The following is a 27093-nucleotide window of genomic DNA, read 5'->3' on the forward strand; positions in this document are numbered from 1 at the left end:
CTTATGTATTGAGGTGCTCCTATGTTGGGTGCATAAACAGTTACGATTGTTACATCTTCTTTTTTAGATTAATCTCTTGATCATTATATAGTGTCCTTCCTTATCTCTTGTAACAGTCTTTATTTTATAGTCTATTTTATCTGATACGAGTATTGCTACTCCAGCTTTCTTTTGATTTCCATTTGCATGGAATATCTTTTTCCATCCCTTCACTTTCAGTCTTTATGTGTCCCTAGGTCTGAAGTGGGTCTCTTGTAGACAGCGTATATGGGTCTTGTTTTTTGTATCCATTCAACCAGTCTGTGTCTTTTTTGGGGAGCCTTTAATCTATTTACATTCAAGGTTATTGATATGTAAGTTCCTATTACCATTTTCTTAATTGTTTTGGGCTTGTTTTTGTGGGTCCTTTTCTTCTCTTGTGTTTCCCGCCTAGAGAAGTTTCTATAGCATTTGTTGTAAAGCTGGTTTGGTGGTGCTGAATTCTCTTAGCGTTTGCTTTTCTGAAAAGCTTTTGACTCCTCCATCGAATCTGAATGAGATCCTTGCTGGGTAGAGTAATCTTGGTTGTAGGTTTTTCTCTTTCATCACTTTAAGTATATCCTGCCACTCCTTTCTGGCCTGCAGAGTTTATGCTGAAAAATCTGCTGATAACCTTATTGGGATTCCTTTGCATGTTATTTATTGTTTTTCCCTTGCTGCTTTAATATTTTTTCTTTGAATTTAATTTTTGTTAGTTTGATTAATATGTGTCTTGGTGTGTTTCTCCTAGGGTTTATCCTGTATGGACTCTCTGTGCTTCCTGGAGTTGGGTGACTATTTCCTTTCCCATGTTAGGGAAGTTTTCAACTATAATCTCTTCAAATATTTTCTCAGACCCTTTCTTTTTCTCTTCTTCTTCTGGGAACCTATAAGTTGAATGTTGGTGTGTTTAGTGTTGTCCCAGAGGTCTCTGAGATTGTCTTCAATTCTTTTCATTCTTTTTTCTTTATTCTGCTCCTTGGCAGTTATTCCACCATTTTGTCTTCCAGCTTACTTATTCGTTCTTCTACCTCAGTTATTCTGTTATTGATTCCGTCTAGTGTATTTTTCATTTCAGTTATTATGTTGTTCATCTCTGGTTTTCTGTCCTTTAGTTCTTCTAGATCTTTGTTAAACATTCTTGTATTTTCTCACTCCGTGTCTCCATTCTATTTCTGAGATTCTAGATCATGTTTACTATCATTACTCTGAATTCCTTTTCAGGTAGATTGCCTATTTCCTCTTCATTTATTTGGTCTTGTAGGTTTTTACCTCGCCTCTTCATCTGTGACATATTGTTTTGCTCTCTCATTTTTTTTTCCTTTTTTTAATGAGTGTGATTGTGTTCCTGTCTTCCTAGTTGTTTGGCCTGTCGCTTCTAACACTGCAGTTTGTAGGCTGTTGGGTAGAGCTGGGTCTTGGTGCTAAGGTGAGGACCTCCGGGAGACCTCACTCTGATGAATATTCCTTGGGGTCTGAGGTTCTCTGTTAGTCCAGTGGTTCGGACTCAGAGCTCCCGCTGCAGGAGCTTTGGCCCAACCCCTGGCTCATGAACCAAGATCCTGCAAGTTCTGTGGGATAGTAAAAAAAAAAGAAGAGAAAAGGTGGGAAAGGCCTTGGCTGTGGAGGGTGGGGCCTAAGCAGGGGTGATGTTTGGGCAGTGGGTGGGCCTATGCTTAGGACCAACAGGGCTGGGAAAGGCTGTGGTGGGGTGGGGGGGTTGGGCTTAAGCTCAACAGAACAGAAGGGGCTCAGGAGTGCCTCCTGCCCCTGGTCTCAGAGGGTGGGGGACCCCGCCCTGGGAGCCCAGCAGGCTTCCTGAGCTTGAGTGGGCAGGGCAAATGCCCTCCACTCCTCTCCTGCTCCTCTGGTCCCAGAGGTCCCTTTCCACCTGCCTCTGCTGATCTCCCTGGCCTCCCTCATATGCCCCCAGGGCCTGTGAAGCCTGGAGGGGGCTTTGGAGGGCGGGGGACTGGCCTGGGAGGTCAGCAGGCTCCCTGTGCCCAAGTGGGAGGGGCAAATGCTCTCTGCTCCTTTCCTGCTCCTCTGGTCCTGAGGGCTCCTTCTGCCTGCCTATCCTTCTCTCCCAGCTTCCCTCCTACTCCCCCAGGACCAACCCAGCCTGGAGGGGACCTCTGAGGGCGTAGGACCTGGCCTGAGAACCAGGCAGACTTCTCCGGCCAATGTGGTAGGGGAAATGCTGGGCCCACTCCCCACTGATCCGAGCTCCTGAGGGTCCCTCTCCCCTCTCAGCCACTGCTCAGCGGTGCTGGTCCTGTCCAAACTCCACTTCTCCCCGCCTCAGTTCCCCCACATCCTACCATCCTCCTTGGGTGTTGGGCTCCCCGAACAGAGTCCAGCAGGTGCCCCAGTTATGGGGAGATGTGAACTCTGCATCTTCCCACACTGCCATCTTGACTCTGCCCCCCTCTATAGTTTTTAATTAAAACTTGTAAAGAGGGGAAAACTTACCTCGAGTTGCACTGAAAATCTGCTGTAATTGTTATCTCCATTTGGTGTCTCTGGAAGCATATACTTTTTTTTTTCCAGTTTTTAAAAAAAATTGAAGTATAATTGACTTACAGTATTATATTAGTTTCAGGTGTACAGGATAGAAATTTGATATTTTTATACGTTGTAAGAGGATTACCACGATAAGCCTAGTTGCCATATGTTGCGATACAGAATATAGTCAATAATATTGTAATGCTGTACATTATATCCCCGTGACCAATTTATTTTGTAAGTTTGGGAGTTTGTACCTCCTAATCTCCCTAACCTATTTCACTCATCCTTCCATCGTCCTCCCCATTGGAACCACCAGTTCTCTGTATCTGAGTCTGCTTCTGTTTTGTTATTTTTTTTTTAGATTCCACATATAAGTGAGATCATAACATCTTACAGAAAAAACCGGAATGAACTTTTTGGCCCACCCAATGTTTGTCTTGTCTGACTTATTTCACTTAGCATAATATACTCTAGGTTCATCCCTGTTGTCGCAAATGGCAAAATTTCCTCCTTTTTTATGGCTGAATAATGTGTGTGTGTGTGTGTGTGTGTGTGTGTATCTCACATTTTCTTCATCCATTAATGGACATTTAGGTTGCTTCCATGTCTTGGCTGTTGTAAATAATGCACATGAGGGAGCACATATCTTTTCAAGTTAGTGTTTATCCCTTTGAATAAATACCCAGAAGTGGAATTGTTGTATCATATAGTAGTTCTATTTTTAATTTTTTGAGGAACTTTCATACTGTTTTCCTTAGTGGCTGAACCAATTTACATTCCTACCAACAGCATGCAAGGTTGCATTTTTCCCATATCCATGCCAACACTTGTTATTTCTTTTCTTTTTGATAATCGCCATTCTGACAGGTGTGAGGTGATACCTCATTGTGTAGCAATCACCTATTCTATGCTAGGCCTGAGTAGGTACTATAGTAAGTAAGTTCTTCCTTATGAGGAATAGCCAGATCCTCAGGAATAGATATACATACGACTACTATTGTTCTTGTTGTGCTAGCTGTCTTATTTTGGTTATCTGTGTATATGAATCTCGTGATTTATTTTGCTTAAGGAGGAAAGCCCAGGACATAAATAAATGGAATTTAGGAAGACTTCTCTCCAAAAATGTATGATACACCACCTATTTTTTCAAATAAATTATTTATGATGAATTTATTCATTCATTTATTCACCCCAAAATATTTGTGGAATATAATCTACTAGACAGAATCTAACAAGTAAATAAGGATAAAATCCAAAAAGGTTTTATTTAAGCTAAAATGTTTCATTACCAATGTAGCCTTATCATGTACAAAGGAAAACTTAATTTTACTGAGGTGGTTTGTGACTGATCTTGCTTTGAGAGTCCTTATTTGGATGGTGGTGGATTTCACTTCACAGTACCTGCAAACAAATGAAGCCACAGTGTGATAAATGAGAGCTGATAGCAAGTGGTCTCAGTGCAAACACATAAGCATGATCATATTATCTCATAGGTGTTTAAGCTATTGAATATTCAATGATGGCTAATGTGCCTCTAATTGGGCATCTGTTCATTTTCAAGCTTATTTTTCTGTTATGCAATGTATATTTTGCTCTCTTTTATGGCATTTGGCAATGTGCTTAGACCATTAAACTAAAAGATGCCTTTTCTTTTAATTTTACATTCCTCTTGAGCTCAGCCATATAAAACCATTGAAAAATCATCTGTATTTGGGGGTGAAGAGGAAGAGAGGGCAGAATCTATTATTCAGCTGTTGAGACCTAGTTTTGTAAGGTAGAGTTGTGTTTGAAAGGTGGAATTTGCTGACGTTGTGCTCTAGAGTAGATTTATTTGTGGTGATTTCTTTTAAACTTTTAATCAGATCTAATTTTGCTTGTTTCACATAGGCAATACTGTAGACAAGTTCCCAGGTATGTCCCCTAAATATATTCATGGTATCTGATCAACTAGGAAAGTTTTCACGCTAGAAACATGAAATGATGCTCAGCTTCTTACACCCTCTCTCAGAAGCAGTGAGAAATAAGTTCCTTGGGCCCCAATGGTATTTAGCTGCTGCATCTACTACTTGCAGATCACTGTTATATGCCGTAAGGTACCATCTCAACTTCATGTATGAGATCTTTTTCCCCCCTCTTGATAAGACTATTAAGGCCTGTACTTTAGAAAATTGCTTCTAACTGTAGGACAAGGGAGCAGAGCTCGTTTTCTTTCTTTAGTCATTTTTGCCTGGGAGGTCCTATGTCCTGTATATTGATTCCAGAGTGTGTTGTTACTGCCATTGTCTCCTTCCTTTGAGTTTCACAAGACTTGGTAATCTTGAGATTCCAGTTTTCAAAGAATTTAGCAAATGAATTCATGGCTCCTAGTGTTGGGAAACTGGTTTGTTGTGGTCCTTGATTTTAACTTTTCTTAAAGGATGGAAACTAAGCAGACTTATGTAGTATAGGTAGGAGATTTAAAGGTCACTGACAGCAGCTGTTGGTCTCCAACATATCCTAGGCAAAATTCCTATTAATTCCTCTGCTTTGGAAAAATATGGTATACCACAAGCTTCTCTTTCAGCTACTTTTCAGCTTAGGAAAGTATACTTCTGGGAGTGTCATCTTTTGTAGAAGGACAAAAAGTTATATTTGTTTTACTAAAAATGTTCAGGGTTGCTCTTCTCCCTCACAATGGACTAATTATCTCATGATATGGTGGGATTCTATGTTTATAAATCCAGGGAACGTATGTTAACAGACATTTTTGATATTGTTGTATTTCTTCCTTTGTAAGTAGTTTGTAGCTTCAGTCTTGTATCCTTGCAGTTGTGTCTGTCTCCCTTTTTCCTTTTCTCCTTTCTCACGTGTCCAAACATGACAGACATGGCCATGATGAGGTATGTGGAATTACTTGTTTGCTATTTAAAATAAAAAGCAAACTTACTTCATTTTGTTACTGAACCAAACTTGGGTCTGCTTGCCCGCATGCAGTAAAGCCAATCTACTGACACTGGATTGTAGTGAGGGCAAGGGCAGCATTTATTGTACAGGTGCCAATACAAGGAGGATGGGTGGCTCATGCTCTAAAACCCTAAAGTCTCCGAAGGGTTTCAGAAAAGCTTTTTTAAAGGCAAGGTGAGGGAGGGGTGTCCCAGGATATGTGATCAGCTTCTGCACAGTTCTCTGATTGCTTGATGGTGATCAATCCTTAGGTGCCAGATGGTTTGGAGGCTACGTGCTCATAATCATTAAGTAATTTCTTCCTTTGGTGGTGGTTTTAGCATGTAAAAAACTCAGGAAATATGCGTCAGATACTATTATCTTGGTACTTCAGGGAGGAGCTAAGGCAGAGGATATAGGGGAGGGGTCTGTCCCAGGAAGACCCCATAGGGTCCTGCTCAGTTACAGGTGGGTCCAGTTAGAGCAACTTAGATTTGGCAGGCTATGGGAAACAGATGGACTTCTTTCTAGTCTGCTAAATTCTCAGGTATGAAATATTTTCTCCAGCTAAATATAGTCACTTCTGTCCTCTCAGCTTTCATCATTCTGTATAAATCACACATCATTCTTTACCTTATTGTCTCTTGTTGATATACCCTCAAGGGTTTCAAAAGGTTAAAGGTCTCAGCCTATTTTTAACCAATAAGGATCAGGTTAAGTTTGTCTTCTTTCTCAGAAGTGTTCCCAGTGGCAATATATTTTTTCATTTTCCTGTTTAGCCAACATGGAGGAGATCTGTTTCATGTACTTTCTGTTATGCATCTTATCTTTTTTTTCTTTTCTTTTTTTTTTTTCGGCTGTGCCATTTGGCATGTAGGATCTTAGTTCCCCGACCAGACAATGAACCTGTGCCCCCTGCATTGGGAGCCCGGAGTCCTAACCACTGGACCACCAGGGAAGTCCCTGCATCTTATCTTTATTTTAGTAAATACTTGAGTGATAGCTGTGTCTGGGGTTTTTTTTCTGTTGTATATTGGTTGTGTTAAAGGTTTTATAAGATCAGAATGTCTAGGATTTTTTGTTTGTTTGCTTTGAACTGAGCATTATCCTCAGTCATGCCCCATTGTTGCAGGAGAAGGGGGTGTGAGAGAATGGTCATGTCCCAGGTCTTGGGTGAGTTCCTGGGATGAGCTACCAAGTGAGGATTCTTGGCTTCACGTAGGAAAGAATTCTAGGGCGAGCCATAGTAAATGAAAGTTTGTTTAGAGAGAGACACATTCCATAGACAGAATGTAGTCAGTCTCAGGAGGTGAGACTGGGGTCCCAGGCTGTGGGGGTGGTTAGTTTTTATGGGCTGGGTAATTACATATGCTAACGAGTGGGAGGAATATTCTAACTGTTTTGGAGAAGGGATGGAGATTTCCAGGAACTGGGCCACAGCCCACTTTTTGGCCTTTTATGGTCAGCCTGGGAACCATCATTGTGCCTATGGGTGTGTCATTTAGCATGCTAATGTGTTACAATAAGCTAATGCATTATAATAAGGCTCAAGGTCTACTGGAAGTCAAATCTTCTGCCATCTTGGGCCTAATTAGGCAGATTAGTTTTTATTGTATCCTCAATGGCTGTGTCATTCTTTTAATGATTGTGCCCTGCCCCCTTCCCTCCTGTCTTACCATGAGCTTGCTGGGAACTTGATCTTTATTGACTCTACAATCTCAGAAAATAAAGAATATAGGTAAAGCCAAAAAGAATAATTGGAAGAAGCTCCTGTGGAGCAAAGCTGTCACAGGGCAGAATGATTCAGCAGTTGCTGGCAAGCATTATTTATTGTGAATCCTTAGTGAATTTTTGAAAAAAATCTTTTTTTTTTTTTTTTGGCCTTTAACAAGCATTATATATTTTTAAAATAAATTTATTTATTTATTTATTTATTTATTTTTGGCTGTGTTGCTGTGCATAGGCTTTCTATAGTTGCAGTGAGTGAGGACTATTCATTGCAGTGCATGGGCTTCTCATTTTGGTGGCTTCTCTTGTTGCAGAGCATGGGCTCTAGGCACGTGGGCTTCAGTAGTTGTGGCATGTGGGCTCAGTAGTTGTGCCCACGGGCTCTAGAGCGCAGGCTCAGTAGTTGTGGTGCACAGGCTTAGCGGCTCCACGGCATGTGGGATCTTCCCGGACCAGGGATTGAACCCGTGGCCCCTGCATTGGCAGGCAGATTCTTAACCGTTGCGCCACCAGGAAAGTCCCACAAGCATTATATTTCAGATACAGATACTGTGATGATATTGATAATACTTTATTTTTATGATGGAATATTTTAAGGAAAATTTTTTTTTCATAGAAAATGTACATTTAATTTTATAAATAAGAGTCATTTCCTTAAATTCACAAAAACTCCCCAGAGAGGGGAGAGGGTCTGGAAATGGAGTTAATAATTAATCATGCCTGCATGAGGAACCCTCCATAAAAATCCCAGTAGTATAGAGAGATTCCAGGTTGATGAACACGTGGAGGTGCTGGGAGAGTGGTGTGCCCAGAGAGGGCATGGATGTTCTGTATTCCTTACCTTGTCCTATACATCTCTTGCATCTGATGTTCATCTGTATGCTTTATCATATCCTTTTATAATAAACTGATAAACAGTAAGTAAACTGTCTTCCTGAGTTCTGTGAGCTTCTCTAGTAAATCAATAATGATCATCAATAATAATCATTAATAAGTATTCTGTACATTTTCTAACATAATTCCCATAACATTTGGATTATTTGGTAGTGTATTTTTCTTCCTTGAAACTTGGCTTTTATATTTCAGCACAAATGTTTACACATTAATTAGTGGCATGTTTGTATTTGTCTTGTCAGTTCTAATCATTTGTTTAAACTGAAATTTCCCTATTTTAAAATCATTACTCTGTTGATAGGAGGGGATGTGTTTGAATTTCACAAATATATATGTATCTTTTATTTTTAAAACATGTGGAATATTAATTAGCCAGAAACTGTAATCTCTAGGTGGGCAGAGAATATGTCTCTTATTCACCATTGGAGTCTTTGATGCCTCACACAGTGATTAATAAATATTTGTCTAATGAATGAGTTATAGTCTAGTCTCTCAGAATATTTTCCCATCAAGAGTTTTCACCCAGACAGTTTTCATTCCTTTAAGCCTCAACTGATCATCTCCAATAATGTAATTAATAAATACGCTATTATTTTTTCTCATGTGTGGACCTTAGTGTCTATTCAGAAAATTGAAGCCTATATATAATGGCTTAAAAATGGGCCACAGTGGGGTTTTCTCCCCTTTTCCTAACATTTTATTATGAAAATTTTCACACTGAAAAGTTAGTATTATACAGTAAATCCCTGTATACTCACCACCTGATGCTACAGTTAACATTTTAATATACTTGCTTTATTAAATATCTGTTCATCTAACCACCCTCTGTCTGTCTGTCTGTCCATCTTCTTTTATTTATACGTTTCAGGGAAGTTTCATTTCACACCCAAAACTTCAGAATTTATCTACAGTATTTATAAAATAGAATGCTTTTGGAATATGACTATTTGAAATTATATGTCATCATTTGGAACAGATAATTGGAAAATTAAATTGTATCATCTTACTTTATTTTCCATACTTAGATTGGAATGGCAGATGAGAAAGGGAAAAACCCAGCTTAGATCTGTATAATTTTTGTATAGTTTACAAAGAATTTTCATGTGTATTATCTAATTTGATCCAATATTATTAATAATAATAGTAGGTAACAGTTACTGAATACTTTCTTTGGTGCCAGGTACTGTGCCAAGTTTACCTTTAATGAAGGTACTATGCTAAATTATATTCATCCCACTGATATTTTGTTGTCATATTTATTTTTCAGATGGATTGATTTGTTCATTTAAATATTTTTTAGCCCTGTCACACGGTTTTTTAAAATTCACATTTGTTAGCTGCTGCTATGTTCAGACTGAAGTCATCAGTGTTTGGGTTCCTGAGCACAAAAACATTTTCTTGGCTGTTGTACCTTTATATGTTGCTATTTATAATATTTGATCATAATTTAGGAAGAATTGCTGAAAATCCTCCTGTGTTCTTTATCTCTTGTAAATCAGTCTCTAAAATCCAAAATGTTGCATGACTTTAAAGACAAATGGATTATATGAGAATCTGCATCTAATAGTTACTTCCCCTTATATTATGAATTATTAATATTTCTATGAATAATAATAGTGTTTTTTGTATTTATGATGTGCCAGATACTGTAATTTATATCCACTTAACAATCCTGTAAGAGTTGAGGAAACTGGACACAGAAGGGTTAAATGACTTGTCCTGAATCATATGGCCAGTAAATGAAAAAGCCAGGATATGAATGTTTCAGCTAAGTCCTTGTGTTTGACCACTACCCTAGTGTTTTGCATAGTATATGTGTGTTCCTCAGACCATCCGCATCATAATTTCCTTAGGTGACTGTTAGAAGTGCAGATTCCTGAGCCTCATGATACATCTACTGAGTCTCTCAGTGGATTAAATATGTTTTTTAGTCATTCAGTTGATTCTTAATGTACACTAAGGTTTGAGAACCTCTGTGCTATGCCATCCTATAAGCATTACCATGTTTTAATCTCTATTAGCCTAGAAAGATAGCCAGAATCAATGAATCGTTCTTATTCTTGGAGTACATGACATTTTGGATTGATCTTTATGCTTTTGTCTTTACTTCAAGATTGTCATGGATTTTAAGCACCCAGATGGTGTCACAGTGCCTGTTATGCTGCCTTGTAGGAGTTTGCTGGTGATGACAGGAGAATCTAGATACCTTTGGACCCATGGGTATGTCCTGAAATGACCTTGATGACAGGATACCTTTTGCTTTGTGGGAGTTCTCATTCTTTTCTTCCTGAGCCACCAGAACCATGCTCCAGGCTTGCACATTGAGGCTTCTGGGTTTAAAACCCCAGGGACATCTATGGCTTTTTTTTTTTTTTTCTTTTTGTTGGTACGTGGGCCTCTCACTGCTGCGGCCTCTCCCGTTGCAGAGCACAGGCTCCAGACGCGCAGGCCCAGTGGCCATGGCCCACAGGCCCAGCCACTCCACAGCATGCGGGATCCTCCTGGACCGGGGCACGAACCCGCGTCCCCTGCATCGGCAGGCAGACTCTCAACCACTGCGCCACCAGGGAAGCCCTATGGCTTTTTTTTAACTTTTTATTTTGAAAAAAATTCAAATTTAAAGAAAAGTTGTAAGCATAGTATGGTTAATTCCCTTCACCTTTCACATAGATTTACAAATTGTGAATATTTTGCTGTGCGTTTTCTCTCTCACATGTTATCATTATTATTATTTTTGCTGAATCATTTGAGAGTAAGTTGCAGCCATCATGACTCTTTACCCTTACATGCTTCATTGCATATTTTAATTTTTTAATTTTTTAATTAAAAAATTTTTTTTTAATTTATTTTTTTTAGAAGGTGTTGGGGGTAGGAGTTTATTAATTTTATTTATTTATTTTTGCTGTGTTGGGTCTTCGTTTCTGTGTGAGGGCTTTCTCTAGTTGTGGCAAGCGGGGGCCACTCTTCATCGTGGTGTGCGGGCCTCTCACTATCGCGGCCTCTCTTGTTGCGGAGCACAGGCTCCAGACGCACAGGCTCAGTAGTTGTGGCTCACGGGCCTAGTTGCTCCGTGGCATGTGGGATCTTCCCAGACAAGGGCTCGAGCCCGTGTTCCCTGCATTAGCAGGCAGATTCTCAACCACTGCGCCACCAGGGAAGCCCATTCATTGAATATTTTTAAAGAGCAAGGACATTGTCTGTATCAGGGGTTGGCAAACAATGGCTCGTGAGTTAAATTCAGCTCTTATTTTTACAAAGCTCTTGAGCTAAAACTGGTTTTACATTTTTAAGGGGTTGTAAGAAACAAAAACAAAAGCAAAAAAGAATATGTGGTAGAGACTGTATGTGGCTCTCTGTGCCTGTAATATTTACTATCTGGCCCTCTTATAGAAAAAGTTTGCCAGGCCCTGTTTTATGAAACTGCAGTGTAAGCCTCAAATTCAGGAAATTCAACATTGTAAATACTCTTATCATACTCTTATACAATCCATCATGAAATTGTGCTAGTTGTACTTTATAGTATTGTCAAAGAAAAACCAGACCCTGACAGTAGTTAAAGCAGCAAAACCAGATTTTACTCAGGAACTATTGCAACAGGGGAAAAGAGACCTCAGTATAGGAGTGGGCTCAATTTCAATACAAAAAGGAGAAATGGAGTTTTATAGGCAAGGAGCCTGGGGTTGGGAATGGGGCAGTGTGGGTGGATAGAAAACTACTAAGAAGAAACATCAGTGGTAAGGGGGAATTCTGGCTAAACCCACCATAGGATTCTTGCTGAAGGCAGGCCAGAATGATCAGACATCACCTGGGGGAGATGCGGGTAAGGAATTTAGTCAGATATCAAGGATGATCAGATATCGAGGGTGGGGGATTCGGGCTAAACTGACTTAGCAGGATTCTTGCTAAAATGGGGCTAGATCTAGAACATACTCAAGGATAGGGCCTATTTGGGCTCAGAGGAACCTGACTAAAGTTTGGTCACGGAGAGAATCTGTCAGTACCTCTTGGTAAGTTTTCCCTCTGATCTAGGATTTGGCCCATTAACCTGCATTACACTTAGTTGTCAATTCTCTCTAGTATTCTTTAATTTGAAACAATTTCTCAACTTTTCTTTGTCTTTCATGACATTTATGCTTTTAAGAATGACCCTCAATTTGAGTTTGTTCGATTGAATCTAATCTGAATGAAATGGGTTATTCACTTTTGGCAGGAATGAATCCTTAGCCATTTGAGGTGGAAGCATCACACTGCCAAAATTTACATATATTGTCACTTAAAATACTTCTGAGCTCTGTACTTATTAATACTGCCCTGGTTGGAGATTTTAGCTGATCCATTCTTATAAAAATTCAAGGAAGTGAACATGTAAATGAATTTGTAACCTGTCCTAAATGAGCCATAAAAACAGATGGCCTGATTTTGTGCACTAAGGATTAAATTTGCCTCATTTCTTTTTCACAGCCATTTAAAATATTTTTAACTTTTCAGTAATTGAAAATGGTTATGTGATCTAGTGGTGTTTAAAGTATTCCTGTAATTTTGAGAATATTCACATTTTCTTTTGTTTTAGGTTCAAGGATTTTTACTGTTGGTACCATTTAAACTTAAGAGTAATAGCAGTACAACAAATACAAAATAAGAAATTACTTTCTATAGGCCTATGTTATGAAAATATTTTAATTTTTTCTGGGTAATAGTGTAGATTACTTCTAAACATCATCTTGATCAGATTATTTTCTTGTTAAATGTTAGGAGTAGGATCTCTGGAAGATTGACTGGAGAGGTTAATATTTATTTTTAAACCTTTCTCTAGAACCAAAATTTTCTATAATAATTTCAGGGGAAAAAGAACCTTCAGTATTATTTTTAAAGGCTTCCACTGATACCCGTTATCTGTAATGTGATTTGTATGTGTGTGTTGTGTGTGTGTGTGTGTGTCAAGAAGAGAGAGAGAAGGAGGGAGGGAAGGGAAGGGAAGCACACAGAAATAGGAACAGAGAGAGACTGACCAAACAAATGGTATATCAACTACTGATGGATTCCTTGGAATCTGGATGGAAGGGAAGATAAATTGAAAAAGCACATTTAGTGCACTTAAAAATACATATAAACTATAGAAATAAACCTTGATTAAAAATATTTTGATCTCTGTGCTAAAAAAGCACTAGAAAGCACTACTGAAGAAGGTTGATTAACACGGCCAATTCCAAATACTTTTTTTTTTTTTTTCTTTGCGGTACGCAGGCCTCTCCCTGTTGTGGCCTCTCCCGTTGCGAAGCCCGGGCTCCGGACGCGCAGGCTCAGCGGCCACGGCTCATGGGCCCAGCCGCTCCGCGGCATGTGGGATACTCCCGGACCGGGGCACAAACCCGCGTCCCCCGCATCGGCAGGCAGACTCGCAACCACTGCGCCACCAGGGAAGCCCCCAAATACTTTTAATTTGATATATAGTTTACTATTCTAGCCAGCATGCCCTAAATCAAATATGGCAAACTGGCAACACATGGGTCAAATATAGCAGTCAGGCTGTTTGGCTGGTGTGGTAGTGGTCAATGTTGTGGCATTTTAAAAAATTGGTTACACGTGAAAATTAGGAGCTTTTTTTACACAAGAATCTGAATTTTCAGCTTCTTTTGAAAATTGAGAAGATCTGAAACCACAGTATCTTTTGGCAGCAGTAGCTGAGACTATCAATGGCCTTCTATAGGTGAGACCTACATTTTCAGATTCTCTAGAGTTCCTACCACTTTCTATGACTCCCTGAACTACGGCTGAGTATCAGTTGTCATTTATCACTGTGCTTGTACTGTTGTTTTTATCTTATAACAGAGTTAAGTGAAAATTAAATATTTCTTAAACTCATGTCTGTTTTAAAAGTGGGGAAAAAAGGTAGAATGAGCAGGAACATGTGTTTTAAGAAAAATGGAAGAGAACACTTTGTTTTTTTAAATGAAGACAATTCCTGTGTTTTTAATGGCAAACAATATATTTCTAAACAAATCTACCTGCTTCACCCATTTATGTTAGTTGACTAGCCTTGGGTTGCATTAGTTCACGAGTTTGTGTGAGCTCTCCTTTTAGATTATTTTTGGAGCATTTTCTTTGTGCCAGGCATTGTCTAAAAGCTTTACATATATTAACTGATTTAACTCATATAGTCACAGTGGAAAGTTTTTTTCGTGGTTTTGTCCCCATTTTTAAAGGAAATTGGAGCATAACTTGTACAAAGTTACAAAACCATTAAAAGGCAGACACAAGATCAGAAAGCCAGGGAGTCTGGCTTCAGGATCTGTGCTCTTAACCATACCATTATAGCTAAACTTGTTTGCTCCCTTTCATCTGAATTTATACAGTGCCTTGTAGCCTTCAGACTTTTGTCAACTCTTAATGCAATAAATTTCCTTTTCCCTTCCATTCACTTGTTTTTAACATGTACCTCAACTTTTATTTCCTTTATAATGTATAAAGTTTTTTCTGACTGCAGTAGCCTGAAATAATTTCTCTCTTAACTCCTAAAGACTGTATTGTCTCCTACTGGCTTGTGATGTCTTTTCTATTGTATTGAACTGTTATTTAAATCTATAAAAATGTTTTTATCTTTTTTTTTTTTTTTGCGGTACACGGACCTCTCACTGTTGTGGCCTCTCCCGTTGTGGAGCACAGGCTCCAGACGCACAGGCTCAGTGGCCATGGCTCACGGGCCTAGCCACTCCGCGGCATGTGGGATCTTCCCAGACCGGGGCACAAACCCGTGTCCCTTGCATCTGCAGGCGGACTCTCAACCACTGCGCCACCAGGGAAGCCCTGTTTTTATCTTTTTATTTAATATTTTCCCAACTAGATTATAATTTAAGTACGGGGGAAAAAAGATGTTCTGAGATATGTAAAGAATTAATTATTTTTAACATACGGATTACCTCTTCCTAAAAATCTGAGATTGATACCCAAAGCAGTAAGTACTGCTTGATCTTTGCCTAAGATTTAAGTCTAGGCAAGTGAAGTAATTGACTTCAGGGAGCCATTATAGAGAACTACTTAGTACCCAAGAGAGAATTGCTAATAAGAGTTTCAAGATATTCATTGTTCTAAAATATCTTGACTTTTGTTCAACACCATAGTTTTAATCATTTTCAGCTATTATAGTAACAATCATAATTTCAGGCATTTTTTGCTTGCTTTTACTTCTAAAAAATTGCTTTTAGCATGAGCTCTTTTAAAAGAGCCATTCTCCCAACTCGTTTTATGAGACTGGCATTACCCTGACACCAAAATTTGTTAAGGACATTACAACAAAATAAAATTACAGACCAGTATCTCTCAGAGATGATAAAAGTCCTTGACAAAATATTAGAAAATCCAATCCTGCAATATATAAAAAAGAAAACACATCAAGACTAAGTGGAGTTTATCCCAGGATTGTAAGATAGGTTTAACATTTGGAAACCGAACATTAAAAGAACAAAAGAGAAAAAGTATATAAGCATGTCTTCTTGATTGATGCAGAAAATGTATTTGACAGAATTCAGCATCCACTCGTGATAAAAACTTGGCAAACTAGGATAAGAAGGAAACTTCTTCAGTCTGATAAAGGGCATCAATGAAAAACCCACAGGCAGCATCATACTTAATGATAAAATATTGAATGCTTTTTCCTAAAATAGTGAACATGGCAGGGATTTCTGCTCTCATCACTTCTATTTAATATTGTATTGGATGTCTTAGTATAATGATCCAAGAGAAAGAAGTGAAAATCATTATGTATTTGAAAGGAAGAAGTAAAACTCTTTATGACTGTAGATGTAGAAAATCCTAGGAAATCTACAAAGTACTAGAATTAATAACTAAATATAGCATACAAGGTTGTAGCATACAGGGTCAATAATCAAAAATTAATTTTGGGCTTCCCTGGTGGCGCAGTGGTTGAGAGTCCACCTGCCGATTCGAGGGACACGGGTTCGTGCCCTGGTCCGGGAAGATCCCACATGCCACGGAGCGGCTAGGCCCGTGAGCCATGGCTGCTGAGCCTGCACGACCGGAGTCTGTGCTCTGCAACGGGAGAGGCCACAACAGTGAGAGGCCTGCGTACAGAAAAAAATAAAATAAAAAAATAAAAATAAAAATTAATTTTGGGGGAAAGAAATAAAATCCTTTTTAAAATAGTATCAAGACCTTGTTACCAAAACAAACTTGGGTTCACTTGCCCACACGCAGTAAAAGCCAGTCTACTGACATCAGGTTGTGGGTGAAGGAAAGTGCAGCATTTATTGTTGGGCACTGTACAACGAATCCGGACAGCTAGTGCTCAAAAAGCCCAAACTCCTCAATGGGTTTCAGCAAAGTTTTGGTTTTTTTTTTCAGTATGAGGGCCTCTCACTGTTTTGGTCTCTCCTGTTGCGGAGCACAGGCTCTAGATGCGCAGGCCTAGCGGCCACGGCCCATGAGCCCAGGCACTCCGCGGCATGTGGGATCCTCCCAGGCCGGGGCTTGAACCCGCGTCCCCTGCATTGGCAGGTGGACCCCCAACCACTGCGCCACCAGGGAAGCCCCCAGGCATCTTTTTAAGTTAGTCTTTTTGTTTCCTTCAGATAAATACCCAGAAGTGGAATTGCTTTGTTATATGGTAGTTATATTAAAATTATTTGAGGAATGTCCATACTGTTCCATAAGGGTTGCACCAACTTATATAACCACCAACAGTGTACAAGGATTGTCTTTTCTACACATCCTTGCCAACACTTGTTATTTTTGTCTTTTTGATAATAGCCATTCTTTTTTTTTCACAATTTTTTTAACATCTTTATTGGAGTATAATTGTTTTACATTGTTGTTAGTTGCTGCTGTATAACAAAGTGAATCATCCCCATATCCCCTCCCTCTTGTGTCTCCCTCCCACCCTCCCTATCCCACCCCTCTAGGTGGTCACAAAGCACGACCTGATCTCCCTGTGCTATGCAGCTGCTTCCCACTAGCTATCTGTTTTACATTTGGTAGTGTATATATGTCAATGCCTTTCTCTCACTTAGTCTCAGCTTACCCTTCCCCCTCCCTGTGTCCTCACGTCGATTCTCTATGTCAGCATCTTTATTCCTGTCCTGCCCCTGGTTCTTCAAAACCATTTTTTTTTAGATTCTATATATATGTGTTAGCATATGGTATTTGTTTTTCTCTTTCTGACTCACTTCACTCTGTATGACAGACTCTAGGTCCATCCACCTCACTACAAATAACTCAGTTTTGTTTCTTTTTATGGCTGAGTAATATTCCATTGTATGTACGTGCCACATCTTCTTTATTCATTCATCTGTCGATGGACACTTAGGTTGCTTCCATGTCCTGGCTGATAATAGCCATTCTAATAGGTATAAGCTGATAATCTCATTCTGGCTTTGATTTGCATTTCACTGATTAGTGATGTTGAGCACCTTTTCATGTACCCATTAGCCATCTGTATGTTTTCTTTGGAAAAATATCTATTCAGATCTTCTGCCTATTATTGAGTTCTTGATCTTTTTTTTTTTTTTGTAGTGGCACATAGATTAAACTGTAGTCAGCTGTTTTCTATTTTCGCTTTAATTTACACTAGAATTTTATACATAATAAATTTCGTCTTAACTTGATCATGTTTTTATCATGTTTGCTTTTTTTTTAAACCAGGTTTATCTTTTAGCCTTCCTACTAGTTTTGTAAGTGGTTGATCTACTACCTTTACTGTATATTTGCCTTTACCAATGAGATTTTACCTTACACAGTTTTCATATTTCTTATGGTCTTTTCTGCTTAGAAAAGCCCCTTTAGCCTTTCTTGCAAAGCTGCCTTGGTGATGCTAAACTCTTTTAGCTTTTGCTTGTCTGTAAAACTTTTTAACTCTCCTTCAACTCTGAATGAAGGCTTTGCTGGGTAGAGATTTCTTGGTTGTAGATTTTTTCCTTTCATCATTTTAAATACATTGTGTCACTCCCTTCTGGCCTACAGAGTTTCTGCTGAATAGTCAGCTTATAACCTTATGGGAGTTCCCTTGTATGTAACTTGTTGCTTTCCCCTTGCTGCTTTTAATATTCTCTCTTTATCATTATTTTTTGCCATTTTAATTACAGTGTGTCTGGGTGTGGTCCTCTTTAGGTTGCTCCTGTTTGGGACTCTCTGTGCTTTCTGCACCGGGGTGTCTGTTTCCTTTCCCAGGTTAGGGATGTTTTCAGGTCTTGTGTCTTCAAATATGTTCTCTGCCCCTTTTTGTCTCTCGTCTCCTTCTGGGACCCATATAGTGTGAATATTAGTGCAATTGATGTGTCTCAGAGGTCTCTTAAACTATCCTCATTTCTTTTTTTTTTTTTAACACCTTTATTGGGATATAATTGCTTTACAATGGTGTGTTAGTTTCTGCTTTATAACAAAGGGGATCAGTTATACATATACATATGTTCCCATATCTCTCTTGCGTCTACCTCCCTTCCACCCTCCGTATCCCACCCATCCAGGCGGTCACAAAGCACTAAGCTGATCTCCCTGTGCTATGCGGCTGCTTCCCACTAGCTATCTTCCTTACGTTTGGTAGTATATATATGTCCATGCCTCTCTCTCACTTTGTCACAGCTCACCCTTCCCCCTCCCCATATCCTCAAGTTCGTTCTCTAGTAGGTCTGTATGTTTATTCCTATCTTACCCCTAGGTTCTTCATGACATTTTTTTCCCTGAAATTCCAATTTTTGTCTTTTTTCCAGTATTTGTCTTTCTCTTTCTGACTTACTTCACTCTGTATGACAGACTCTAGGTCTGTCCACCTCATTACAAATAGCTCAATTTCGTTTCTTTTTATGGCTGATTAATATTCCATTGTATATATGTGCCACATCTTCTTTATCCATTCATCTGATGATGGGCACTTAGGTTGTTTCCATCTCCGGGCTATTGTAAATAGAGTTGCAATGAACATTTTGGTACATGACTCTTTTTGAATTATGGTTTTCTCAGGGTATCTGCCTAGTACTGGGATTGCTGGGTCATATGGTAGTTCTATTTTTAATTTTTTAAGGAATCTCCATACTATTCTCCATAGTGGCTGTACCAGTTCACATTCCCACCAGCAGTGCAAGAGGGTTCTCTTTTCTCCACACCCTCTCCAGCATTTATTGTGTCTAGATTTTTTGATGATGCCCATTCTGACTGGTGTGATATGATATCTCATTGTAGTTTTGATTTGCATTTCTCTAATGGTTAATGATGTTGAGCATTCTTTCATGTGTTTGTTGGCAGTCTGTATATCTTCTTTGGAGAAATGTCTATTTAGGTCTTCTGCCCATTTTTGGATTGGGTTGTTTGCTTTTTTATTATTGAGCTGCATGAGCTGCTTGTAAATTTTGGAAATTAATCCTTTGTCAGTTGCTTCATTTGCAAATATTGTCTCCCATTTTGAGGGTTGTCTTTTGGTCTTGTTTAGGGTTTCCTTTGCTGTGCAAAAGCTTTGAAGTGTCATTAGGTCCCATTTGTTTATTGTTGTTTTTATTTCCATTTCTCTAGGAGGTGGGTCAAAAAGGATCTTGCTGTGATTTATGTCATAGAGTGTTCTGCCTATGTTTTCCTCTAAGAGTTTGAGAGTTCCTGGCCTTACATTTAGGTCTTTAATCCATTTTGAGCTTATTTTTGTATATGGTGTTAGGGAGTGATCTAATCTCATACTTTTACATGTACCTGTCCAGTTTTCCCAGCACCACTTATTGAAGAGGCTGTCCTTTCCCCCACTGTACATTCCTGCCACCTTTATCAAAGATAAGGTGACCATAGGTGCGTGGGTTTATCTCTGAGCTTTCTATCCTGTTCCATTGATCTATCTTTCTGTTTTTGTGCCAGTACCATACTGTCTTGATTACTGTAGCTTTGTAGTATAGTCTGAAGTCAGGGAGCCTGATTCCTCCAGCTCCGTTTTTCATTCTCAAGATTGTTGTGGTGATTCGGGGTCTTTTGTGTTTCCATACAAATTGTGAAATTTTTTATTCTAGTTCTGTGAAAAATGCCAGTGGTAGTTTGATAGGGATTGCATTGAATCTATAGATTGCTTTGGGAAGTAGAGTCATTTTCACAATGTTGATTCTTCCAATCCAAGAACATGGTATATCTCTCCATCTGTTTGTATCATCTTTAATTTCTTTCATCAGTGTCTTATAATTTTCTGCATACAGGTCTTTTGTCTCCTTAGGTAGGTTTATTCCTAGATATTTTATTCTTTTTGTTGCAATGGTAAATGGGAGTTGTTTTCTTGATTTCACATTCAGATTTTTCTCATTAGTGTATAGGAATGCCAGAGATTTCTGTGCATTAATTTTGTATCCTGCAACTTTACCAAATTCATTGATTAGCTCTAGTAGTTTTCTGGTAGCATCTTTAGGATTCTCTATGTATAGTGTCATGTCATCTGTAAACAGTGACAGCTTTACTTCTTCTTTTCCGATTTGGATTCCTTTTATTTCCTTTTCTTCTCTGATTGCTGTGGCTAAAACTTCCAAAACTATGTTGAATAAGAGTGGTGAGAGTGGGCAACCTTGTCTTGTTCCTGATCTTAGTGGAAACGCTTTCAGTTTTTCGCCATTGAGGATGATGTTGGCTGTGGGTTTCTCATATATAGCCTTTATTATGTTGAGGAAAGTTCCCTCTATGCCTACTTTCTGCAGGGTTTTTATCATAAATGGGTGTTGAATTTTGTCAAAAGCTTTCTCTGCATCTATTGAGATGATCATATGGTTTTTCTCCTTCAATTTGTTAATATGGTTAATCACATTGATAGATTTGCGTATATTGAAGAATCCTTGCATTCCTGGAATAAACCCCACTTGATCATGGTGTATGATCCTTTTAATGTGCTGTTGGATTCTGTTTGCTAGTATTTTGTTGAGGATTTTTGCATCTATGTTCATCAGTGATATTGGCCTGTAGTTTTCTTTCTTTGTGACATCCTTGTCTGGTTTTGGTATCAAGGTGATGGTGGCCTCGTAGAATGAGTTTGGGAGTGTTCCTCCCTCTGCTATATTTTGGAAGAGTTTGAGAAGGATAGGTGTTAGCTCTTCTCTAAATGTTTGATAGAATTCGCCTGTGAAGCCATCTGGTCCTGGGCTTTTGTTTGTTGGAAGATTTTTAATCACAGTTTCAATTTCAGTGTTTGTGATTGGTCTGTTCATATTTTCTATTTCTTCCTGATTCAGTCTTGGCAGTTTGTGCATTTCTAAGAATTTGTCCATTTCTTCCAGATTGTCCATTTTATTGGCATAGAGTTGCTTGTAGTAATCCCTCACGATCTTTTGTATTTCTGCAGTGTCAGTTGTTACTTCTCCTTTTTCATATCTAATTCTGTTGATTTGAGTCTTCTCCCTTTTTTTCTTGATGAGTCTGGCTAATGGTTTATCTATTTTGTTTATCTTCTCAAAGAGCTAACTTTAAGTTTTATTGATCTTTGCTATCGTTTCCTTCATTTCTTTTTCATTTATTTCTGATCTGATTTTTATGATTTCTTTCCTTCTGCTACCTTTGGGTTTTTTTTTGTTCTTTCTCTAATTGCTTTAGGTGCAAGCTTAGGTTGCTTATTCGAGGTGTTTCCTGTTTCTTAAGGTGGGCTTGTATTGCTCTAAACTTCACTCTTAGAACTGCTTTTGCTGCATCCCATAGGTTTTGGGTCGTCGTGTCTCCATTGTCATTTGTTTCTAGGTATTTTTTGATTTCCTCTTTGATTTGTGCAGTGATCACTTTGTTATTAAGTAGTGTATTGTTTAGCCTCCATGTGTTTGTATTTTTTACAGATCTTTTCCTGTAATTGATATCTAGTCTCATAGCATTGTGGTCGGAAAAGATACTTGATACAGTTTCAATTTTCTTAAATTTACCAAGGCTTGATTTGTGACCCAAGATATGATCTATCCTGGAGAATGTTCCATGAGCACTTGAGGAAAATGTGTATTCTGTTGTTTTTGGATGGAGTGTCCTATAAATATCAATTAAGTCCATCTTGTTTAATGTATCATTTAAAGCTTGTGTTTCCTTATTTACTTTCATTTTGGATGATCTGTCCATTGGTGAAAGTGGGGTGTTAACGTCCCGTACTATGATTGTGTTACTGTCGATTTCCCCTTTTATGGATGTTAGTATTTGCCTAATGTATTGAGGTGCTCCTATGTTGGGTGCATAAATATTTACAATTGTTATATCTTCTTCTTGGATCGATCCCTTAATCATTATGTAGTGTCCTTCTTTGTCTCTTCTGATAGTCCTTATTTTAAAGTTTATTTTGTCTGATATGAGAATTGCTACTCCAGCTTTCTTTTGGTTTCCATTTGCATGGAATATCTTTTTCCATCCCCTTACTTTCAGTCTGTATGTGTCTCTAGGTCTGAAGTGGGTCTCTTGTAGACAGCATATATATGGGTCTTGTTTTTGTATCCATTCAGCCAATCTGTGTCTTTTGTTGGGAGTGTTTAGTCCATTTACATTTAAGGTAATTATCCATATGTCTGTTCCTATTCCCATTTTCTAAATTGTTTTGGGTTCGTCATTGTAGGTCTTTTCTTTCTCTTGTGTTTCTTGCCTAGAGAAGTTCCTTTAGCATTTGTTGTAAAGCTGGTTTGGTGGTGCTGAACTCACTCAGCTTTTGCTTGTCTGTAATGTTTTAATTTCTCCATCAAATCTGAATGAGATCCTTGCTGGGTAGAGTAATCTTGGTTGCAGGTTTTTCTCCTTCATCACTTTCAGTATGTCCTGCCACTCCCTTCTGGCTTGTAGAGTTTCTGCTGAGAGATCAGCTGTTAACCTTATGGGGATTCCCTTGTGTGTTATTTGTTGTTTTTCCCTTGCTGCTTTTAATATGCTTTCTTTGTATTTAGTTTTTGACAGTTTGATTAATATGTGTCTTGGCGTATTTCTCCTTGAATTTATCCTGTATGGGACTCTCTGTGCTTCCTGGACTTGATTAACGATTTCCTTTCCCATATTAGGGAAGTTTTCAACTATAATCTCTTCAAATATTTTCTCAGTCCCTTTCTTTTTCTCTTCTTCTTCTGGAACCCCTATAATTCGAATGTTGGTGCGTTTAATGTTGTCCCAGAGGTCTCTGAGACTGTCCTCAGTTCTTTTCATTCTTTTTTCTTTATTCTGCTCTGCAGTAGTTATTTCCACTATTTTATCTTCCAGGTCACTTATCCGTTCTTCTGCCTCATTTATTCTGCTATTGATCCCATCAATCTTATTTTTCATTTCATTTATTGTGTTGTTCATCATTGTCTGTTTCATCTTTAGTTCTTCTAGGTCCTTGTTAAATGTTTCTTGCATTTTGTGTATTCTATTTCCACGATTTTGGATCATCTTTACTATCATTATTCTGAATTCTTTTTCAGGTAGACTGTCTATTTCCTCTTCATTTGTTAGGTCTGGTGCCTTTTTATCTTGCTCCTTCATCTGCTGTGTGTTTTTCTGTCTTCTCATTTTGCTTATCTTACTGTGCTTGGGGTCTCCTTTTTGCAGGCTGCAGGTTTGTAGTTCCCATTGGTTTTGGTGTCTGTCCCCAGTGGCTAAGTTTAGTTCAGTGGGTTTTGTAGGCTTCCTGGTGGAGGGGACTAGTGCATGTGTTCTGGTGGATGAGGCTGGATCTTGTCTTTCTGGTGGGCAGGTCCACGTCTGGTGGTGTGTTTTGGGGTGTCTGTGGACTTATGATTTTAGGCAGTCTCTCTGCTAATGGGTGGGGTTGTGTTCCTGTTTTGCTAGTTGTTTGGCATAGTGTGCCCAGCACTGTAGCCTGCTGGTCGTTGAGTGAAGCTGGGTGCTGTCGTTGAGATTGAGATCTCTGGGAGATTTTCGCCATTTGATATTATGTGGAGCTGGGAGGTCTATTGTTGACCAGTGTCCTGAAGTTGGCTCTCCCACCTCAGAGGCACAGCCGTGACTCCTGGCTGCAGCACCAAGAGCCTTTCATCCACATGGCTTAGAATAAAAGGGAGAAAAAGTAGAGAGAAAGAATTAGTAGAAGTAGGAAGAAAGAAAGAAAGAAAGGAAGGAAGGAAGGAAGGAAGGGAGAGGATGGAAGGAAGGAAGGAGGGAAGGAAGGAAATAAGCAAGAAAGAAAGAAAGAAAGAAGATAAAGTAAAATAAAGTAAAATATAATAAAGTTATTAAATTAAAAAATAATTATTAAGGAAAAAAATTTTTTTAAAAAATGGACTGATAGAACCTTAGGACAAATGGTAGAAACAAAGCTATACAGACAAAATCTCAAGGAGAAGCATACCCATATGTACTCAGAAAAGGAGGAAAAGGGGGAAAATCGTAAATCTTGCTCTCGAAGTCCACCTCCTCAATTTGGGATGATTCGTTGTCTAAACGAGGGAAGGAAGGAGGCAAGGAAGGAAAGAAAGAAAGAAAGGGAGAGAGAGAGAGAAAGAAAGAAAAAGTTATTACAATCAAAAATAATTATTAAGAAAAAATATGGACGGATAGAACCCTAGGACAAATGGTGGAAGCAAAGCTATAGAGACAAAATCTCACACAGAAGCATACACATACACACACACAAAAAGAGGAAAAGGGGAAAAACTCCTAAATCTTGCTCTCAAAGTTCACCTTCTCAGTTTGGGATGATTCGTTGTCTATTCATATATTCCACAGATGCAGGGTACATCAGGTTGATTGTGGAGCTTTAATCTGCTGCTTCTGAGGCTGCTGGGAGAGATTTCCCTTTCTCTTCTTTGTTCTCACAGCTCCCAGGGGCTCAGCTTTGGATTTGGCCCCGCCTCTGCGTATAAGTCGCTGGAGGGCGTCTGTTCTTCGCTCAGACAGGTCGGGTTAAAGGAGCCTCTGATTCGGGGGTTCTGGCTCACTCAGGCCGGGGGGAGGACAGGACACAGAGTGGGACGAGCCTGCAGCGGCAAGGCCAGCGTGACGTCACACCAGCCTGAGCCTCACTGTGCATTCTCCCAGGGAAGTTTTCCCTGGATCCCGGCAACCTGGCAGTGGTGGGCTGCACAGTCTCCCTGGAAGGGAGGTGTGGATAGTGACCTGTGCTCGCACACAGGCTTCTTGGTGGCGGCAGCAGCAACCTTAGCTTCTTATGCCTGTCTCTGGGGTCCGCACTTTTAGCCGCGGCTCGCGCCCGTCTCTGGAGCTCCTTTAAGCAGCGCTCTTAATCCCCTCTCTTCGCGCACCAGAAAACAAAGAGGGAAGAAAAAGTCTCTTGCCTTTTCAGCAGCTCCAAACCTTTTCCCGGACTCCCTCCGGGCTACCCAGCTAGCCGTGGTGCACTAACCCCTTCAGGCTGTGTTCAAGCCACCAACCCCAGTCCTCTCCCTGCGCTCCGACCAAAGCCCAAGCCTCAGCTCGCAGCCCCACCCATCCCGGCTGGTGAGCAGACAAGCGTCTCGGGCTGGTGAGTGCCGGTCGGCACCGATCCTCTGTGCGAGAATCTCCCCGCTTTTCCTTCCGCACCCCTGTTGCTGCGCTTTCCTCCGCGGCTCTGAAGCTTCCCCGCTCCGCCATCCACAGTCTCTGCCCACGAAGGGGCTTCCTAGTGTGTGGAATCCTTTCCTCCTTCACAGCTCCCTCCCACTGGTGCAGGTCCCGTTCCTATTCTTTTGTCTCTGTTTTTTCTTTTTTCTTTTGCCCTACCGAGGTACGTAGGGAGTTTCTTGCCTTTTGGGAGGTCTGAGGTCTTCTGCCAGCGTTCAGTAGGTGTTCTGTAGGAGTTGTTCCACGTGTAGATGTATTTCTGGTGTATCTGTGGGGAGAAAGGTGATCTCTGCATCTTACTATTCTGCATTTTCCCCTCATCTCCTGTCCTCATTTGTTTTTATTCTTTTTTCTTTTTTCTGTTCAGCTTGAGTGATTTCCACTACTCTGTCTCCAGCTTGATAATCCATTTCTCTATATATCATCTAATCTACTGATGATTCCGTCTACTATATTTTTTATTTCAGTGGTCGTATTCTTCAGCTCTGTTTGTTTCTTCTTTATATTTTCTAACTCTTTGTTAAAAATTTCTAACTTTTCGCTCTGTTCATCCAATCTTCTCCTGAGTTCTTTGATGAACTTTACAATCACTACCTTGAACTCTCTGTTGGGTAGATTGCTTATCTCCACTTTACTTAGTTCTTCTTCTGGGGTTTTTATCTTGTTCTTTCATTTGGAACATATTCCTCTGTCACCTCATTTTGCCTAATTTGCTGTTTTTATTTCTATGTATTTGTTGGGTTATATTTCTCCATCTCAGAGAAGTGATCTTACCTAGGAAGTGTCCTATGGGGCCCGGCAGCACACTGCCCTCTGGACACCAGATCTATATGCTCTAGGGGTGCCCTCTGTGTGGACTGCATGGGTCCTTAAGTTGTGGTGGGCAGACTACTGTGGGCTGTCTGGTAGACATGGTTTGTACTTTAATTATATGGTTGATCTTTTTCTTTTCTAGATGTGTAGTCAACATATCTGATTATTGATAAAGCAGTACCAACAACTTTAGTATAAAATTATGCTTTTTAAAAATTTGCTGAGGTCTTTCAGGCCTGGCACATTCCCTGTGAGTATGAAACCCACTTCTATAAGCAGATAACCTTGCTAGAGTGGGTCAAGCAGAAAACTTGGCTTTAGAAGATTTAAGTCTCAGAAATAAATTTAACTAAAGATATACAACACATACACTCCAAAAATCATGAAACATTGGTAAGAGAAATTACAGAGCAAAATAAATGAAGAAGTAGAGATGACATAATCATAGGGAACTTAATATTGTTAAGGTATCATTTATTCCCAAATTGATCTAATGATTTAGTGTAATTCCAATCAGCATCTTAAAAGACTTTTTTTGTAAAAATTGATGAGCAGATTCTAAAATTTACCAGGAAACGTGAGTGATCAAGAATAATCCAGGGCTTCCCTGGTGGCGCAGTGGTTGAGAGTCCGCCTGCTGATGCAGGGGACACGGGTTCGTGCCCCCGTCTGGGAAGATCCCACATGCCACGGAGCGGGTAGGCCCATGAGCCATGGCCGCTGAGCCTGCGTGTCCGGAGC

At 39.6% G+C, this 27093-nt stretch overlaps 1 protein-coding gene across 1 annotated transcript in view; it reads left to right on the forward strand.

Annotated features, from left to right (window-relative positions):
• ALKBH8 (alkB homolog 8, tRNA methyltransferase) overlaps window positions 1-27093 on the forward strand; it is a 71626-nt gene that overhangs the window by 25495 nt on the left and 19038 nt on the right. The window contains exon 8 of the mRNA XM_007454858.1: window positions 10184-10290. Coding sequence (XP_007454920.1) covers window positions 10184-10290 — 107 coding nt within the window. The remainder of the gene's footprint in view (window positions 1-10183; window positions 10291-27093) is intronic.

This window comes from Lipotes vexillifer, unplaced genomic scaffold (assembly GCF_000442215.2).
Source record: "Lipotes vexillifer unplaced genomic scaffold, Lipotes_vexillifer_v1.1 scaffold900, whole genome shotgun sequence".
Taxonomy (NCBI): domain Eukaryota; kingdom Metazoa; phylum Chordata; class Mammalia; order Artiodactyla; family Lipotidae; genus Lipotes; species Lipotes vexillifer.